General features: G+C 44.5%; 1 protein-coding gene across 5 annotated transcripts in view; it reads left to right on the forward strand.

Moving 5' to 3' along the window:
- Nucleotides 1–21,067, forward strand: part of LOC117774860 (transcription factor COE1-A-like) — an 85,784-nt gene that overhangs the window by 7,128 nt on the left and 57,589 nt on the right. For all 5 annotated transcript variants that reach the window (XM_034607521.1, XM_034607520.1, XM_034607524.1 and 2 more), the window contains exons 5-6: nt 4,750–4,823; nt 8,682–8,750. In XM_034607521.1, coding sequence (XP_034463412.1) covers nt 4,750–4,823; nt 8,682–8,750 — 143 coding nt within the window. The remainder of the gene's footprint in view (nt 1–4,749; nt 4,824–8,681; nt 8,751–21,067) is intronic.

The following is a 21,067-nucleotide window of genomic DNA, read 5'->3' on the forward strand; positions in this document are numbered from 1 at the left end:
GCACTGCAGCCTCACAGGAGGAAGGTTCTTGGTTTGGTGTTGAGGCCTTTCTGTGAGTTTGCATGTTCTCTCCTCATCTGGGTGGGTTTTCTCTGGTAACTCTGGCTGCCTCCCAAAGACATGCACACTGGGGTTAGTTAGGTTGATTGGACTCTAAATAGACTGTAGGTTATTTATCTCTTTATAACAGTTTTCAGACATAAACTCTGGGAAATGCCTGGAAAGTTGCGTCTGGACATTGTCAGGAGTTTGCCTTTCACATATGAGGAACGCAGCAGGGGATTGTTTGGGTCAGACATGTTTAAAAGAAAAGGAAAATAACCAGAGCGTTCAGGCGAGGCATGGCGCCTGGGTAGAGGAGGCGGGACATGAGGCAAAAATTCTGCTGCGGAAATCACGTGTTTTCTGTTTTCAGCACATCGTCACCGGCCTTTATCTCCGAAAGCTTGAATCGAATCTCATTGTCCTTCTAACTTGACATCTTCGTCAGCCTCTTGTAAATGTATCACGTATTGCCTCCGTCATAGAAATGTGCCCACTCATTTCCCAGACTTTTTACTTGGTGGCTTGCATGAAAAGTTCTGGACACAAATTTCCGGAGCAACTGTCTCGGACATTTGTGTCCTCACACACAGCCCCTCTTGGTTAATTTCAGCTAAATGTCCGGTCTTCAGTTCATGTCTGACAGGAGCAGTTGTACCTGTGATTGGATAACGACGTGACCAGGGTTGTTTCTCCCGCCTCTCGGCCATTGTCAGCTGTAGTTTGTCTCCAGCCCGATGCACTGTGATCCCTAAAGCACGAGTTGTATAATGGATGTTCCTACATGAGCCCTTAGAACCAATTTGTATTTGATCGGATTCACAGAGATTTTGCATAAATAAGTGGTTTTCTCTTATTTCCAGCACTTTTAAGAAAGTATCTGCTGCACTCATTCACAACTAATCTGTGGCTTTAGACAAAATGTCACTTTCCACTCTTCTGATTGAGCAACTCTCGCTGCTCACAGACGTCTGTCCTCTTATCCTACTTAAGATTCCACTCTGTATCTGTTGCAGAGTTAATAGCAGAGGTGATGGATTTAGGAAAACTTAAGAAAACAAGTAATATAAAGATTAATTGACCTTTTCTGTGATTTTGGAAGAAAGCCCAGTTGCGTCAGGTCTATTTTTGCTCGTAAAGATAAATGCATTCTCCTGCTTCAAGGTGTGAATGTTTTAGTGTGTGTGCGCGTGTGTCAGAGAGAGAGAGAGAGAGAACAACATTTTTAAAAACAAGTGAGGAAAAGAGAGGTGGATATGACATTGATACATGTTTGTCCAGGGTAGGAAGCAAGTTCAGAGGAAGTAGCCTGGCCCACTCTTTTCCCATGGCACAATGAGCAGGTCTAATCATAGACAGAAGTGTGGCTCATAAAGTACATTTCCTCTTCAAATTCTCTCTGTTCTATCTCTTCCTACTGTTCCCACACTCTCACATTTGCTTTCACTGAACCACGAGCGGGGGAAAACTTTACACAGGAGACGAGGGCAAGGGACGAGAGAAACGGTTTCAGATGTGTGGCCGTTGGATCAAACTCAGTGGAGCTCTGCCGTGGCCGAGGTCATTCTCGTGTTTTCAGCGTGGATACCTGTTTGTTTTGATTTCTCAATACATGAAATCGCTTCACACTGGGCTCGACTTGCAATCCAGCCTCCATTGTGTCATCTCCATGTGGGGAGTTTGTGGTCAAAGTGGTCTCTGCTGGAAATGATCTTTATCTTTGTCGACATACCTCAAATGAAGTTTGTTTCATATTACACATACTCGTGTCCACATCGTCCTGGACCCCCATCCGCTCCCTCAGGCACCAGGTTCATGTATCGATACATTTTCAGCAGATGGTTTTCAACTGGAATTTATTCACATTCTTGGAAAATTATAACCGACAAGGGCCCCGGGTGCTCGGAGCTGGTTGGTCCAGGGTTGTGATTGGCCAATGAGCCCAGTTCTGGTACACGCATGTACTAACGCACGCAGCCACACTCATGTGCACCCTGAACAATCGGGTCACAGAGAGGGGCCGTTAAAGAGAATGACACAACCAGTTAAAACCTGATGGATTTTTTGCTGCGGCCTATCAGGGTTGGTCCTGCGACATCACATGACCAGTCCCTACATCACAAGTAGCTATCAGTAGGAGATGCTTTAGGCTACAACAATATTCTAATGGGGCGTACACCCACTGTTGCTGTTTTCCATTAATGCCACAGAGCTCCCAGCTTGTTTATGTGGAACTATAGCTTCTACAATGTTGGGGTAAAGGCTCATGTTGGGGCCCCCGTGTGGGACATGCTCCCCCTGGGGCCACAGTCCAGGCTCATACACAGATAACTTTCTTTACCTCCACCAAGGAAGGAGGTTAAGTTTTCATCTAGGTTTGTTTGTTTGTTAGTTAATTGCGGGATTAAGCAAAACTTCTGAACAGATTACCACAAGACTTGGTGGAAGGATGTGGGATGGGTTAGGGAAGAAACCAGTACATTGTGGTTTGGCTCCTGATCTGGAGGCAGATGTAGGATTTTATTTTCACTTTCTTTAACCTTGTGAGATAAGTCATTTTTGAATATTTTCATTGAATGTGTTAGTATTTATAAAAAAAATGTCCACAATTTGATTTCACAGAGAATAATTAATGGATATTGATTATAAGAAAACAGTCTTGTTTAGGGGACTGACATCTATGAATTTAAATGTGGTTTCATAAGGGGACTGTTAGGCCCTGATGGACGTATGCGCTCCACTGCGAGTCATTTTAGTTTAAAGGACTCTCCGTTGTGACGGCTGTACCTCATTCCCTGTCGATTCTTGGAACACAGTTTTTCCAAGTGGCAGAATTACCCTTCAACATCTTTGCACAAAACAGTGCAATGCAAAGCTACGTTCTGAGTGTCTTGACTTTCATCATCGCATGAATGGCAGCAGAAATATGACACCTTCAACTTGACATTCAGCAAATGTAGAAAAAGAGGAAATCACCAGGGAAATTAAATCATCATTCCCAAAGTTTTGAGTTGAGTTTGAAAGTTTGTTAGACTCTTCGTGACCTTTACCGGTCAGTTAGACTGCGCGCGTATATGATGTGTGACTTTGCATTAATGTTACATTCGAATATTGCGTGTGTGTGTGTTTTCAGTTTTAGAGCATCAGTGTGTGTTTCGGTGACAGACAGTGAAACTTCCTCACCGCTCAGTGAGAAAAGTGAACCTGTCACTCAGTTCAAACACAGAGGAATTCAACCAAAGACTGACAGTGTGTGTGAATTGATTGACTGATAGCTTAGTGAAGCGTGATCTGTGCTCTCGCTTTATTCTGAGCTTCCTTTCCTCGATCCAGAAATATGGCATAAGGTCGAGCCTCAGCTGAAACTGTGACCACGGCTCTGTCGATACACAACTTTATTCTTTGGAGCATTTGACTTCAGAGGTTCAGCCTGTGAGCGGATGACACACGGTTGTTATTTTGTGTATTTTCTAAATGTTCGTGAGCATGAGTGACGTGTGTGGGTGGATGGGTGACAGACGGCCCATGCAGAGACGGTGGGTGTGAGTGTGTGTGTGTGTAAGTGAAGTGTGAGTGTGTGTAAGTGCAGTAGAGGTGTTACCCCAACAACACAACCAGTGTTGCTGCTATAACCTGCTCGAGTTAAATAAAGCCAGAGTGTAAAACAGACTTGGTCATATCCTCTTAGTGCTGAATAGTATAACCTCCTCTGACCAGTTTGACAGACAGTGAAAACAAGTGTCTGTGCAACCGATGCACTGATGCATTGCAGTAGCACGCCAGGGCCCCTCTGTGTGGAGTTTGCATGTTCTCCTCGTGTCTGTGTGGGTTTTCTCCGGGACTTCATCCCACAATCCAAAGACATGCAGATTGTAAATAGGTAGGAGTTTCTAAACTGTGAGAATGAATGTTTGTTTGTCTCTGTATGGCGACTGGCCAGGGTGTACCTCGCCTCTCGCCCAATGTCAGCTGGGATTGGCTCCAGCTCCAACACGACCCTTAAAGGATAAGCAGTATATGATGGATGGATGGATTTCAATGATGTGTCTGACTGGCAATGTGGCTCCGTCTTCTTGTGTTGAAATATGATGAATATCATATTAAGTTGGGCTAGAGGGGCCCTCGGAGATCACATACTGTCCTATCTCGTCCAAAAATTCCTGGATCCTCAAAATTCAGTGGGTTCTTGCTTCTGTCATTTCCCAATTTATTAGTTATAATTAACGTCTGGATGTTTTGCTGTTGCATTCTGATATTCTTTGTTTTATGCATTATGAACACCTTCTATGAAAAGGCCCACAACAACAATACCTTGTTCCTATAAAAACAGGTGTTTGTAAGCACCGGATTTGTCTCATTCCCATGTGTCACAGACTTTACAAACACATCACTGGTGCACACGGCTCCATGTTCCTTCATTACCATGAAAATGTCTGAGCACTGAATGAGTATAAATCACAAGTTTGAAAAAGTTCTGAATTATTTACTCCTGTTCTAGTCTATGTTTGCAGAAAACTACCGTGCCCAGCTGTTACAGTAATTAGCATTTGTTATTTTTTAACAGAACTGAATTTCACCTTACACTAATTATCAAATCTTAACATTTTTTTTTATAATGCTCTTCAGGGAGTTTGAAAGTCACATGTGAAGATTGACTGTTAAATAATTTTGTATTTTCTTTTCTTCTCCGTGTCTCTCTCTTTTCAGGCGATTATTTATGAAGGCCAAGACAAAAACCCAGAGATGTGCAGAGTGCTGCTGACACATGAGATCATGTGCAGGTGAGGATGACTGCATCACATCTTTCATCACTGATCCTCCTCTTCCTCTCCTCTCCCTCTCCTCTTCCTCTCCTCTTTCTCTCCCCTTCTCTCCTCTCCTCTTCTCTCCTCTTCTCTCCTCTTCCCTTCTCTCCTCTTCTGCAACATACTTTGTTCATATTGAAGAAAGTTCTCACCAGTCACCTCTCTGTACTCATTCCATTTTTTATTTTGTCACCCTCATTAACCCCCCCCCCCCCCACACACAGACACACACACACACACACACACACACACACACACACACACACACACACACACACACACACACACACAGATGCATACATGCGCATACACATGACACCAGATCTGGTGAGGAAGATCAGTTTTAGCTATCAGAGTCGTTGCTTTAATTATAATCTAGAGATGAATTTCTTCAGAAGTAGGTTGGGAGGAAAGAGCTCTATTTATAGAGGCATTTTACCAACCTATCCTATACAATAGAAGAAGGGTGTGTGTGTTTCGCCTGGTTGTGTGTGTGTGTGTGTGTGTGTGTGTGTGTGTGTGTGTGTGTGTGTGTGTGTGTGTGTGTGTGTGTGTGTGTGTGTGTGTGTGTGTGTGTGTGTGTGTGTGTGTGTGTGTGTGTGTGTGTGTGTGTGTGTGTGTGTGTGTGAGACGCCTGGTTAATTAGGACACAGAGAAACTCATTAGTCAATCTGAACCCTCCTGTTGTTTCATGGCTAACAAATGGGCCTTCCTCCACGGTCCGACTATAAAATATAGGCAGGGACCCACACACATGGCTGCGCACACACACACACACACACACACTCACTGTATACTCACAAAGAGGTATGCATATGCACACTCGCTCGTGCACACCAGTTATAAAAATTCAAATTTAGCACATGAATTAAGTTGTTCTTATTCCCTGACCTTGTCACTGAACAACTTTAAGTGTAACAATATAAATTGGGGCTCATCTGTATGCACAAGCAGGGAATTTAACCATGAAATCAGGCACACTAATATTTTATTCTATAGCTCGCTGCTTATTCCTCAGGCGGTTCAGCTGCAAAGGTTTATGGAAAACGTATTGAAATTCTGATGTGATTTGCTTAGAATTCATACATAAATTGTGTTTGGCAACAGATTTTACTGTAAATCATTGTTGTTCATCATTCGGGGAATGAGTTTCAGAGATGCATTAATCGTTTTGTACAGGACACATGAACTAGTGAGGCCTCCACCCTGCTCCTGTCCTGCAGGATTATTCAAACATTTCCTGAGGGAAAGAGTAACTCCTGCTTGTCTGCAGCAGCCGCTGAGGTCAAAGTTACGGCTGTTGCCTCGTGTTCTCACATGCTGATTGTGCAGCGGGGGCCTCACCGCAACACACAACGTAGCGCGCACACACAATGAGCTCAGGGCGTCCATTAATCAGTGTGGTTCATTGTCATGGTGGGACTATTAGCCATATGCTCCCAGCCAATCTGCCACCACACAGACCTGCGACGAAAACCTGGTTGGAGCCCTGGCACAAGATATTGACACGTTTTACTCAGAGGCGACTGCACCGTATCATGTATTTTATAGAAATATGTCTGTATGTAGAGAATTGTTGGTTAACAAATACCGAAATTATTAGTTTTTTCAAAGGGAATTATACTCGAAGATAGAGGCTTTATTGTAATATTTTTCCTTATGGGGACAAAAAGCAGGTCCCCATGACATAAATCTTGATATTTTAAGGTGATGATATGTTTTAAGGTTAAGTTTAAGTTAAGGTTAGGTTTAGGGTTAGGAAAATAGTGGATATGGTTAAGGTTAGTCTCCAGGAAATTAATGTGAGTCAATGTCCCCTGAAGCCAGGGAGACACGTCTCTGTTCGAATGTGCGAGTGCGTGTGCGTGTGCGTGTGCGTGTGCATGTGTGTGCGTGTGTGTGTGTGAGGAGGAGGAGGAGGAGGAGGAGGAGGAGGAGGAGGGGGATGCAGGGGGAGAGAAGATGATTAGATCACCAGGATCCAGAGAAATAAGTGCTACATTACCCCCATCCCGCCCCTCGTTTTCCTTCCCACTACCCCTCCATTTATAACATCCTCCACTCCTTCTCCTCTCCCTCCTCCCCTCCCCTCCCCACCCTCACCCATCTTTCCCTGCCTCCCGTCTCCCGCCTCTCACCAGTCTCGGCTGTCCTCTTTCCTCCCCCCTTTGCTCCTCACTATATTTTCCCATTCCTTTATCTTTCCTCCCCTCTACCCTCGCTCTGGTTCTCTCGCTCTCCTCCGATGGGGCCGTGTGGTGACCCAGATCATAGAGCAGCAGAAAGGAAATGACAGGGAGATCAGGGGGAGAGAGAGAGAGAGCAGCAAACAGCGGAGACAATGTGTGAGGTGTAACGTATCAGTCTCTTTCTTTTTACCTCTGCCATCTGTGACGGGTGGGAAACCTGAGACGTCTCCCCTTCCTCTCCTTCCCACCCAAACCCCATCCCACTCTTCCTCTCCCTCTCACCCTCTTGTTTTAGCTTTCCCTCCCACGCTCACCCTTTCACTCTTTACAACCGCTTCCCGCCCCCCCTCTGGCTTTCTCCTCCCCCCTCATGCTTACACCTTCATTCATAATTGATGCATGCAAGGAAGACAGACACATGTGTGAATTTTGCGCACGCCAGGTTTTTTCTGTGTGTGTGTGTTTATCTCTCCCCCCCGTTCCTCGTCTGAACCTCAGACCTCTTTAGTCGCCTCCACCTCACCTGCTCATCAGTATAATTAGGATGCAGTGAAAGTTGTCATGTCGTATTTGAAAACACATCCACAACAACTCTGCTCTCAAAATTAAAGTTCACATTGAAATAAGCAGTAAGTGAATCTTTACTGGCGTAAAACGACTAAAGGTTGTTCCTCCAGATCTAAAAGAGTTGTCTTGGAGCATAGATAGACATCAAGGTGACTTCTGTTATAGTATTTTTAACATTTCTTCTGAACAAACAGTCAAAGCATGAATCTTAATCTGAAATGCAATAGATTTTTCACAAATGTCTGTAATCTGCAGTGTTCTATAGAAAGAGGGTGCTACTCTGGATGAATTACTGCCTGAATAGTCTGTATATAATAGTTTCTCTGCTAGGACTGGACGATATGGCCAAAAATTACATCAAGATTATAATTTACCAATAACTTATATTGGTAACTATAACAATAGATATCACATTGTTTTTTCTATTTTTTTTATTAGTTAAGTTCAAAGACTGATTTAACACTTTAAAATTTGTTTACACATCTAAGATCACTTGTGTTATACCTCCTCACTGTGCTCACACAATGCATAAGCATTACAACAACATATTGCTAATTCAAATTAAGAGATAATTATTGATTGAATTGATTGAATATTGATTGTTTTACCCTCAGCTGGATATCAGATGATAAAATAACCAAATGTAATTATGGTAATGACACGACCAGACATCTTTTATCACGTTCATTGGTGGAACTTAGGCTCAGAGCCTCTGTATAAAAACCTCTGAATCTGAGGTGAAGCAGGGTTTCGGAGCACATCACCAAATGACAAGGTTCACTGTCTGTCTAGTCCCTGAACATGTAGTGTAGTTTTATCAGATCTTTCTCTTTTGAAGTCTAATCCAGAGTTACTCAGCATGATGGACATTCAGTAAAACTCCCTTGTGCCCTTTTTTTAAGACAGATTTGACCAATTTCTGTGAATTTGGTGATATAAAATTTAGACCACAAACGAATCACATAATGTAACGCTCCCCTTTATGCAGAATATACCTGGATATAATGTACTGTATGTTCCCAGGGTTTCACTCTTGTCTTCCTCTGCCCTGACGTCTTTTTCTCTTTTCTTCTTTCAGTCGGTGCTGTGACAAGAAGAGCTGTGGAAACCGTAATGAGACACCCTCAGACCCCGTTATCATCGACAGGTACCGTCTGTCTCTCTCTCGCTCTCTCTCTTCTACACGCACACACACTCACTCTCACACACACTCACTCTCTCTCTCACACACACGCACACACGCACACACACACACACACACACACACGCGTGCACACACGCACACACACACACACACACACTCGCACACACTGGAGGGGGGCTGTGTTTGAATGGCGGCTGTCACTCCTGAAATGAGATGCTCTTCAGATAAAATCAACGGTGTCTGAAGGAAGACAGAGTGAAACATTTAGACTAAGTGGGAATTAAAGGTCCACGCACACGCACACACACACACACACACACACACACACACACACACACACACGCACACGCACACGCACACGTTTTATTTACCTGCACATGTGCAGTGCAGTAATGTCAACACTGACCTGTGCAAAGGGGACAAGACTACACATGAGCTTCTCCCTCACTACCTCGTGTCTGTCAGGCTTGTGCACAGACACGTGCACTTTTGGACACCTCCAGAACAAACAGCGCTCAGATAAGTGTGCGTTTCTACCACGTAAGGCAAAATACAAAGGTGTTTACGAGCAGGAGTTGTCTGCCGTTTTCACTGCCACTCCTGTCTGTCTGTCTGTCTCTTTCTTTCTTCCTGCCTGTCTGTCTTGTGAGATGAAGGACTGAAGTTATCCCTCCCTCACTCCCCCTCCTCTCTTATTTTTTCTGCCTCTCTCCTGCAGCAGCAGCACAGAAAAATGGGTCACGAACAAAGAAAAAAAAAAGTGACAGAGAGAAACTGAAATGAGATCCAACCTCATTTTAATCTGATTTGTTCTCGGCAGTTGTTTTAACCCTCTGTGAGCGGGTTCTTCTGTGCGCACGTGTGTGTTTCTGATAGTGAGTAATTCACGAGGGGAGAGGTGAAACTATGAGTGATTCTCATCCTCCAACAAATGACAGAAGGTCAAACCTGATTTAAATACAAAATACTGAATTTATGTACAAGTTTTTGTGCAAGTGTGGGGTATGAAATTATGATTTTTATGACAATATTCAGGCCATTTTTTTGATAAAGACACATTCCTGTCACCCTCCAGCACTAACTAAACACCATATACCTTATCAGCTCATGATTTTCTGTTTGAAACAGTCATATCAATTCAATGATCACAGGTTAGTGTCAGAATAGTTTTCTGACCTTTTACAAATGCCATTAACAATCTCAAATTGCATTGTCATCATAAGCCGTTTTCAGACATGACCTCGGGGTAAAAATCCGGAGAATCTGCTACAGGGTTTACGCAGAGTTTGTCTTTAACACATGCACAATGCTTATAAGAATTGCATCAACCCCCCCCCCCCCCCCCCCCCCCCGCTCGCTCGAGGTGAATCCAGCGGGGGATCCCCTGCTGTGTTCGCACATCGATTTCTATACTAGGAGGCCAGTCAGAGAAAGTCCACAGAACTGCAGAGTTCAGTGCATGTCTGAAAGCAGCTTAAGTTTCAGGTCTTTTTTCTCAGTCCCCAATTCTCTGCAGTTTGGAGGAGCAAGGTTGTGACCCCGAAGCAGAGATCTACTGCAGCTTTGACAGCTGAGACTGTTGACGGTGTGAAAGTTATGTTTTGTTGTTAAACTGCCAAAAAACCAAAGCAAAGTGTTTTTTTGGAAGCAGAACACTGTATTACTTTCCTCTAAGGTCAAACATACATAAATTGATGTTTGTATTTATCCATTCAAATCAAATCAAATATCAGAGGAGTTCTATGTGTCATTGTGCATGTGTTGAAATATATTTTAACATTTCGACCTCATTTGTAACTCAAACATATTTTCTTATCTGAAACACATTTTATCTATGTCATGGATAATGATAAGAACATTTTGAACTATCCTCTCCTCTCCTCTCCTCTCCTCTCTCCTCCTCTCTCCTCCTCTCCTCCTCTATCTCACCTCCCCCACTTATTTTTGAAGAAATTGTATGAAGTGGATAAACATGTGTGTCTCAAAGTGAGCTTTGATGGCACCATTTAAAAGAGCATAAATATCAGTTTTCGTGTGTGTGTGTGTGTGTGTGTGCGTGCGTGTCCAAGAGGCTTCAAGTGTGAGACATTATAGTATCTTTACACCACCGCCACATTTTTCTGTTGTTGTTAGCTATCTCAGACATCTCAGCTTACATGCCATTATATATTTGCCTGGAAGGTGTGTGACTGTCTATATCTTTATCTTGTGAGTGTGTGTGTGTGTGTGTGAGTGTATGGTTGGTTGGCTGTGAATCGGGTTGGGCCATAAATAGAAGAACAAATGATATATTAGACAATAGATAGATAAGCTTAATATGTGTGGTAGTTGTATGCAGCTCACCCAGTTTTGTTGCTGATCTCAGAGCTGTGCAGGACAACTAATCGTAATATTGCATCCATGTGGGTCGAGGCTGATGTTAGCGAGACTGTCATTTTCCTCCTATTCACGTTGTTGATCAGATATTTGGTCACACACAGTCATGAGCAGATCTGTTATCGATCTGTACAACGAGACACATGCCCACTTCCAGTGTGGACAGGAAGTTAAAAGACAAAGTAAGAGAGTTGCAGCATTTCCCCGTTGCTGAAACGCATAAGGTCAGTCAGTGTGTGCGTGTGCGCGAGCATGTCTGTGTGTTAGTGTGTTTCATCGCTACAAGAGAGGAGCGGAGTGAATTGTGGGAGATGTCAGGGAACTTGGTCAGGATGGAATGTCAAGGTTACCGTGGATACCGTGGGATACTTCCTGTAACCCCCCCCCCCCCCCCCCCCCCCCCTCCATTTCCCCCACTCCGCAGTGGTTCACAGCCTCTCAGTTTAACATCTGGATCTCTGCTGTCCAACCCAAACATGTGGAGAGAGAGAGAGACAAAGTCAAAACAAGAGCTGTAAGTGTGTCAGCGCTTGTAAACAGGAACATATTAAGATGGTTAAGATTCACTCGTATACGCAATTTTTGGGCACTCCTGCGCAAATTATATATTTTGTTGATTTTTGAGGTGAAAAGAAGCAAACACAACCCCTGCAGCAACCGGACATCAAAAATAATCCTTTAACGTGTACTGTTACTTTTAATTTCGTGAACTTGTAAAAGGGAAATTGCAGTTTGCGAACTCTTGCTGTTGCCAGCTACGAGTCTTTCTAGTCCGGACTTCCTGCAGATCACTTTCAGCTCGGAGATCTACCCGCAGACTCTCAGGGATGTTCCAGTCAGGGGGACTGTGTGAGGGCTGTTCCAGAAAAGCTCTGGCTTGTGTTTCCATTGTGGTGGATTTTGAGTTCTGCTCTGGATCGTCGCCCTGTTGCAGAAGCCAGCCTCTTTTCATTTTCACTGGAGAACAGGACAGTTGCATCCAGGATTTGCGGATACTAAGTGGAAGCCATTCTTCCTTTGCCCCCGGCTGCTACACAACACAAGATAAAGCTATATATTGTTTATGTTGGATGACTTGTGGCATATAGATACGAGTACGTCCTTTACGTTGGCATGGTTGTTAAGCGATACATTCACTAGAGGGCAGTGCAGAGTCGAGCGTTTCTGACAGCAACGAGCATGTCGCCAGAGGAGGAAGTTGGATTAACGTACCTCTAAAGAACGAGTAAACGGTGATGTCCCAATCAACCAACTCGCTTCAGTTAGTTCTGCCATGGTTGGTATCTGTAAGCTTTCAGAAGAGGTGGACAAATAAGGACGAAAGGAACGCAAATTACGGACAGAGGGCTCAGTTGGTTACATATCTAAAGTTGAGCATAAATGAGCTTTAAAAGTTTGTCTTAGATGCTCAAGGTGAAAAGAAGTGTAGTGACTCTGAAGGGAGAGCCCCGGGACAATCCGTATAGAACTTAACTTGAAAAAAAAATCAACATTTCAGATTTTTAAAAGTATGCCTACCCGTGCATCATCATGTCGTCTATAACAGGAGACGCACAAAGTGAAGAAAATGACATAAATAGACGAATGTCATTTCATTTGTGGGAACAAACACCAGTTTGTTCCCACAAATGAAATAAATGAAATAAAAGAGTGTTTGCATGTGATTGACAGGTCATTGCATAGTATCCGTGAGGATATCAGTCCTTGTGTGTGTGTGTGTGTGTGTGTGACTGACAGCAACCCATCGTGCTTGTGTGTGTGTGTGTGTGTGTGTCTGTGTGTGTGTGGCCCAGTTAATCCATGTTGTAGCGCAGTGAGTGTCCCGCTGCCTCTCAGGGTTAATATAGGGTTAACGACATGCAACGATATCCCATCATACGCCTGCTTGACTCCTAAAGAGCCACATCCACTCTGCTCCTCTGTATGTGTATGTGTGTGTGTGAGAGCCATTCAGTTCCTCCTCCTTGTGTCTCTTACTGTCTTTTCTCAGTCACTCAACATCCTCATCATCTCGCCTTTTTTCTGTTTCTTCATCCTTCTAACACCTCAACTTCCCCATCCTCATCGCTCTCTTTCTGCGTCTCTCTGGCTCACCCTCTCTTTCACCCACCTCTCTCCGCTTCTTTCGCTCCCTCCCTCCCTTCCTGTCTCTTTCTCCTTTTCTTCCTTTGACTTCGTTTTACTCTCTCTGTGGCCCTGAGGGGTTACCTACCTCACTGCTCAGCTCGCTGCCTGTTTAGACTTCTGCGATTGGCTTAATAGGCTCAGGCTGTGTGTGCGTGTGTGTGTGTGTGAGTGTGTGTGTGGTTTCAGGGGGGTTATAGTCTCAGGCAGTGTGTGCTCAGGGCTTAGATCAGTGTCAGGACTTGAGGAAGGCGATTTTGAAAGTGTGTGATATTGTGTGTGAGTGTTGGGGGGGTTATGGGTACCAGTGTGTGTCGTCCCAAAGTCTGAAGGGGCCCACATAAGCCTGAGGGGTTTAAGGGGTTCCCTGTGTGTGCGCGCTTGTGTGTGTGTATGTGTGTGTGTGTGTGTGTGTGTGTGTGTGTGTGTGTGTGTGTGTGTGTGTGTGTGTGTGTGTGTGTGTGTGTGTGTGTGTGTGTGTGTGTGTGTGTGTGTGTGTGTGCGTGTGTGAGTGTGTGTGAGTGAGTGTAATGTATAGGGTTAAGAGGGGTCACAGCTCGAGGAAGAGATGTTGGGAAAGAGAGGAAGGAGAAAAGGATGGAGAAAGGAATGGAAGAGGAGGTGATAAGGATAAGGAAGAATAAAAGGGTAGTAAAAGAGGAGTAAGAGGAGGAGAGTGGAGGCTCGTCTTGGCAGACGGAGGAGAGAGAGAGGAGGTGAGGAGGAGCAGAGCAGCATTTGTTTCGGGGGATAAGAGCCTCAGTCTGGGGAGTCCTGTCAATCAAAGAGCGCAGGGTGGGGGAGGAGGGGGGGCTCTGTCAATCAGATGGATGAGGAGGGAGAGGGGGAGGAGGCGGAGGTGAAGAAAGGCAACAGAGGGAGCGAGGGGGGATCTTCTAAACGATCTCTTCATCTTTTCTGCCTTTGTCTTCTTCACTATCTCTCTCTCTCTCTCTCTCTCTCTCTCTCTCTCTATCTCTCTCTCTCTCTCTCTCTCTCTCTCTCTCTCTCTCTCTCTCGCGCTCTCTCTCTTGCTCTCTTTTGTCCTAGTTACCAAAATATCTCTGCCAACCTGGTATGTCACTGTTCGCTCAACTGTCACTGTCTAACACACACACACACACACACACACACACACACACACACACACACATCTAAAATAGACAGTAAGATATTATGCCGCCTTCTTTCTTGACCCGTCCTCGTCTCTCATTTCCTTCTCTGCCCTCCTTTTCTTCAGCTCGTCATCCTTTCAAACTCACATTTTCTATATATCGGCATGACCACATTAAAATACTTTTCCACGGCACCATTATAAATGTTTTCAATATTCTATAAGTTATCCAAAGAGCTTGATGAGGATGTACGACAAAGGAAACATTTTAAGTTTCAGTGTCATTTATTGATGTTTCTGATAAGATGACTACAAACGGACCATGAATTGGTGAATGGTCACAAATTGTGCTACAAACCTACAACTACCACCATTGTCTAGCTGAGATAACGTGATAGGCTATATTTAGCTGTAAGGCCTGTTTGAATTGAATGGGACTGCTGGGCCTTGGGTGAGGTCGGAGAGTTTCTGCCGTTCTTGGGTTGGTCCAGACTATGTGAGGACTGTGAATCAATGTGCTGTTGGATGAGAAGAGACCTTGACTTCCTTGTTTGCTTCCTCACCTGTGACACAGAGCTACCGAACATTTGGGTCACTGGCTGCGAGGTGTTTGTTCCAATTTTTACTTTTCTCTTTGGATAATTAAAAGTGGAAATTGGTCCGTTTCAGCTCAGTCATTTTTTTGGGGGGGGGTTGAGGGTGTTATTAAATGTGCAACCTCTCACATTGCACAATCACTTCCTGTGTTAAAGGTCAGCTGTTGCTTGGAGATCAGGACCATTGAGAATTATTCATATCATCGACTTAATGTCAGCTTTCACTTCTCTCACTGTTTGTGCTTGTGTGTGTGTGTGTGTGTGTGTGTGTGTGTGTGTGTCTGGCGCTCTGTGTATGAGTGGGTGAGAGAGGGGGAGAGAAAGGGGGGAGAGAGAGAGAGAGAGTGAGAGGAGTATGTTTTATTCATTTCTCTCATTTAGTATCTCGGCCGGCACCTGTCCTAACATTTAGAATCTCGGCATTCACATTACTCGCTGATTTAGTTTAACTGCCCGATTTAATGGACATACACACAGGCAGGCATTCGAGCATGCACACACTCACACACACAAACACACACACACAAACACACACACACACACACACACACACACACACACACACACACACACACACACACACACACACACACACACACTATTTTTTGTCGACTAACTGTCTCAATGAACTGTTCTTGACTCGTTCAGGGTCAGGGCTGGAGCTTGTGTGGTCAATACCAGGGAAGTGGTTCTCTTTCCATCTTCCCTGGTTCCCTTCTTTTCCCTCTGCTTTATTTATCTATCTTTTATTAATATCTACATTTATCTATCTATCTGTTTTTGTGTGTGTTTGTTATTGATGTTCATAAACGGAGATGGAGGGCTGAGGATAGCATACATTTTTCATCCTCCCCTGTCCTCCTGTGTGTTATAGCAATGGGTTTGGTGAATATAACTGAACAGCCATGGGCTATGACTGGAGAGGGTCCACACAGATGTGTAATATGTGGCTGTCAACCCCCCTCCTTTTCCTCTTTCTATCATCCCCCTTTCCTCCTCTTTCACCTCCCTCATCCTCCCTTCCTGCTCCTGTGTCCCACTATACACCCCTCCCCCCCACACACACACACACACACACACACACACACACACACACACACACACACACACACACACACACACACACCCTTAGGCAGGGATCACGTTACCCTAAAAGCTACAAACTCAGACATGATGGCCACACACACACACACACACACACACACACACATACATTTCCCCATCTGCTCCTGTCGAAGCCGATACGATGCCTCGTTTACTCTAAGAGGCAGCATGTTGCCAGAAAGTACAATTACTTTTATGCTGTGTGAGAGTAGTTCAGTGGATTTATGCTCATTGTAGAAAACATTCAGGAGGACACTTGACTGTGCTCGTAATTACATTTTATTTTAAGAATTAGAGGGACTATTAAGAAAACCTTACTAGTGGAATCCATGGCTTCATTTTACATTCATTTCAATGCCCTAAATAATAAACAATTTAATGAACCTTTTATTTGTAAGAAATGTCTTACTAAACGGAAATTCTCTGAAATTACATTTTCCTGAAAATACATTCTGGACTGACCTCCGTGGCAGCTTAAAGGTTCACTGTGTAGGGTTTAGTGACATCTATTGGTGAAGTTGCAGATTGCAACAAACTCACCCATTCCTCTTCAAAAGTGTAATATCTTAAAAAGACGATTGGTTCCTTTCCCATGTCAGCAGAGGAGCTTGTGCTGGGTCTGAACTGAGAAGCTCTCTCACCTTGATATCTTGCCAGTGTTGCAGCTTCCATGGTATGAAAAACGTTGTAGGACATTTTTTACATCTTAGGAATAGGATGTAAAAAAGTAAAAAAGTACACAAACATACATGGCCAATTACGTTTCAACACCTGGACGTTCAATACAAGTCATGCTGTCGCGCCAGAGAAGGTGCAGCATTAATGTCAATGACAAGTCAAAATAAAGAATAAATCAGCGCTTTCACCCAGGTGTCATGTTTCCATCACTGCTGATCGGAGCGGGTGAAAACCTGTTTCTTCTGAAGAGTCATTTGACCCAGGAGTAAATGCCGATTGTATCCATTGCAGACAAAAGCTAGATGTTAGTGGTTTTTTCGCCCAGTGGAAAAGAGATTAAAAAGAGCCTATCATGGCCTTCAGGCAACTGTTGTCAGCTGCTGTAGAAGCATGGTGCTGCAACATATGGCGTACTTCGTGGAATATGGCCCCACTCCAATTCCGATGTAAAGGACTCACTCTAAGGTAATGAAAACACAACCAGGTGATTATACACTAATGAAAACATAATTATGAATAATCCCCGGAATAGATCTCCCATATTCCTACACACTGTAAACACAGAAGCTTCTGTGACCAGTGCTCAGAGTAGTTTATTTACAGTCATGTCGATTAAAGAGTCTGTACTTGTGTAAGTTGACTTACTACAGCTTGTATAACCTGCATCAGTCTCATCCAGGCTTGTCACCATTTGGTGGCTCTGGAAATCTAATAACTGCCCACAATTCTCTGACTGACGTCATCATTTTTCCAACCAGTATAACTTCTATTGGCACAACATCAGACCTGTTTGAACTGCTGCAATACGAGGAGATGTGGGCAGCGATTCCGAGGTCTGGAACCAGGCTACGGTGCAGCACTCCAGGGATTTGTAGACCTGACACGGTCTAAGAGAAATCCTTTAAAGTATTACAGTTAGGAGGGAAAAATGAAGCCTGCATGTCAGCACCGTGGAACAGGAGACATGACTTTGTGCTGAATCTATATCAGTCATTTCCATTTAGCTAACCGACTCATTAGCTGACTGAATAATTAACGCACTGACTGACTTGACTGATTGATCAACTCACAGTGATTATGTAACCTACTGTTGAACCGGATCACTTCTTCATTGGCTGTCTAACAAAAGACTAGCCGACGTGTGTGTTTGTGTGTGTGTGTGTGTGTGTGTGTGTATATCTGTGTGTGCATTTGTGTGTGCATTTGTGTGGTATGTGGATAACCTCCCAGTGGACGATGAGACTGCGGTTGGAGGCCTCTGGGTACCTGCATACAGAGATCTCTCTTACTATACACCCATTACTGGACAGTCATTAGTCTCTCTCTCTCGCTATCTCACACACACATACACACACACACACACACACACACACACACACACACACACACACACACACACACACACACACGTGGTATTAAGAGGAAAAGCACAGAGCGGCTCATTCATGATAGGTGGTTAGTGGTGGTGTGTGCTTATGTGTGTGTGAATATCTTAAGCTCTGTCATTAAAAAGCAAACAAATTTAGTTTATCTGGAAACTCCCTGCAGACTACATACACACACACACACACACACAGACGCGCATTAACAGACACACTGATGGGAGTGGGAATTTTCCCCTTACCACAAAGTGAACTGGTGGTTGAGGTGTTTTGGGAGACCAAGCAGGAGTGTGTTTACCTACTGTATGAGAGTTTGTACAACTGTAAAAAGGAATTTGGAGAGGGGAGGAGAGGGGAGGAGAGAGGAGAGGAGAGTGTAAATGTGCCGGCCATGCATCATTACATTATTAATAGCCATGTCGGAATAAAAATGCTAACCTTGTCTGATCTAACGGACGGCTGAGTCTGCAAGCACTACACTCTCCTGTTGTGTGTGTGTGGTGGGGGACACTATGGACCACAATGAGGTCTTGTTTCCTTTTGTTAGGGCTGTGCAGGGTGAGCTGGTGCCGTCATTGTAACCCACACAGGTATAAATATCTGTGTGTGTGTGTGTGCGCGCTCGTGCGCATGTACATGTGTGTGTGTTGGGGCGGTGTTTCCTGTGCAGAGCAGACCAGGAAGAGAGCACCAGTGTCCTGCCGAGAGGGGCATTGTTATCTACCTCCTAACACACACACATACACACACACAGACACACACACACACACACACACAGTCTCCATGATTTCCGAGGACATTGCATTGACTTACATTCATTTCCTGGAGACTTAATCTAACCTTAACCATAACTTCTCCTTACCAACCCTAACCCTATTCTTCACCGTAACATTCAACGATACATGTCACGGGGACTTGCTTTTTGTCCCCATAAATCCCCATCATGTTACTGTGTAAACAGATTAAGGTCCCCACAATATGAGTAATACCTGGGTCACACACACACAAATGCATCAACCCTCCCAGACAGAGCTGCCTGATCTGCGCACCGTCTGTGTCGCCAAGGCAACACACAGCACACGCCCAAACAACAACAAACAGAGTGTTGCACCAGCATTGACAAAAACATCCCACCTCCCCATACACGCAATTAAAAATGTGCAGTATGACAACATACACGCTCATATGTGCGGTGGTTACGAAATGGACCATCCTTTCTTTGAGACGTTTCTTTGTGTTTTGTTGTCGAGGGAGAAAGTGAAAAGACAAACCACACACACAAACAAACACGGAGAGAGGGAGAGGGAGAGAGAAAGAGAGAGGCAAATGCAGTCCTATGGAACTGCGGAGGTGTAATCTGTCAGACAGGAAGCTAGCGGGGTCAGAGGTCAGCAAGCACTAATCGATTAGCCGTCAGTTAGAGCCGCGCAGGAGAGGAGAGCACAGCTGAGGCCACCTCTTCTGCAGCGTGTGTGTGTTCACTGCTGAAGTGTTAAGGTTTTTGAGCGAGTGTGCGCCCATTAGGAATGTGCATTTGTGTTTATGCGTGCTCTGCGACGGCACTGTGTGGGTGCGCGCATCTCTCGGACTTATTGATCACAGAGAATTTCAACGGAATTTTTTGGTCTGACCCTCCGAGGTTAAATGCTGCTCTCTCCCTCTTCCTTCCGCTCTCTCCCCCTCGCGCATCTTTCTCTCCGAGCAGAGGGAGAGCGGCAGAAACACTTGAACTCGGGTCACGCTGCGTAGGTGTTAGCCAGTGCAAGTGTCAAACCCGCCGCTATCATCTGGGTGTTTATTTAAAATGAAAAGCAGTTTCTGTGAATCTGCATTACTTCCCTCTGACCTGAGGCTTCGGCATAAATATAACCGGCCGTTCTTGGAGTATTTATAATTCACGCTTTTATGAGGAGCTGCCCCGAGAGCCAAAAGGTGGCGGCAACTCGGTGTGTTTGTTGCTTGTGCTGAAAGAGAGAAGAAGACAGATAAAGAAATCCGGCCCAGAAGCAACGTTTTGAGCCGCTCGGTGATTTCAACATGCACATAACAATTAGATTATGTCCGATGATGTGAAGAAGCTGTTATTCTGAGGAAGACTTATATGGAGAGAGAGAGAGATGTTGATATTCCTGTGACATGCTTATTATCGGTTGAAAACACCCCCATGTTGCTGCCAGTTTTCATCTTACAACTTTATGCTTGTGTTTTTGAAGTTATTGCATTTTCATTTGAAAACATCAAGCATCAACTCTGCTGGGGATGGGCCTGGCGTCCACACTGGTTCAGAGTTTTAGAGTCACTGGAATGGAGAATTGTGAAAACGCTGCTGGCCCCGTTTTAGTTTGAAAACTCCAGGACTTCTTTTTAGTCTGAACGGGCAGAAACAGAGATGTTTTCAAACGATGACGTCGACACTCGCTAACGCTGGCTGATTGGGTCTTTTCAGTCTCAAAGTTGCATTTGCTGATTAGTCAGGCTCCTATCACATGACCCCCTTCAATAAGAACACAACCAACATTAGCAAGGCTGCAACAGGGATGATAGTGTTGCAGACAACTGCTTGCATGCGTAGGACACACGCGTAGGACACGCATAGGACACACGCGTAGGACACACGCGTAGGACACACGCATGCGCAGTGTACTTAAGAGGTCATGGGATATGCATTTTCAGGCATGTTAGTATGGACATGATTAAAAGTGATATGGAGCCATATGTGAGTGATATGCTTTGAAAACACTAGTTGTATGGATGTAGCCTAAATCTTTACTACTAAATACTTCTTTATGTTGTTGTTAATCCGTGAATCTACAGTCCACTATGGATCAACATTACGTTTTGCATGAAGTGGGACCATTTAGATGTGTTGTGTGAGCCTGTGTCTCCTGTGTCTGTGTCCCCATGTCTAATTATAAGTCCCTCACAGTCAGTGGGTCTCAGGGGAGG

The sequence above is a fragment of the Hippoglossus hippoglossus genome, chromosome 14 (assembly GCF_009819705.1).
Source record: "Hippoglossus hippoglossus isolate fHipHip1 chromosome 14, fHipHip1.pri, whole genome shotgun sequence".
Classification (NCBI taxonomy): Eukaryota; Metazoa; Chordata; class Actinopteri; order Pleuronectiformes; family Pleuronectidae; genus Hippoglossus; species Hippoglossus hippoglossus.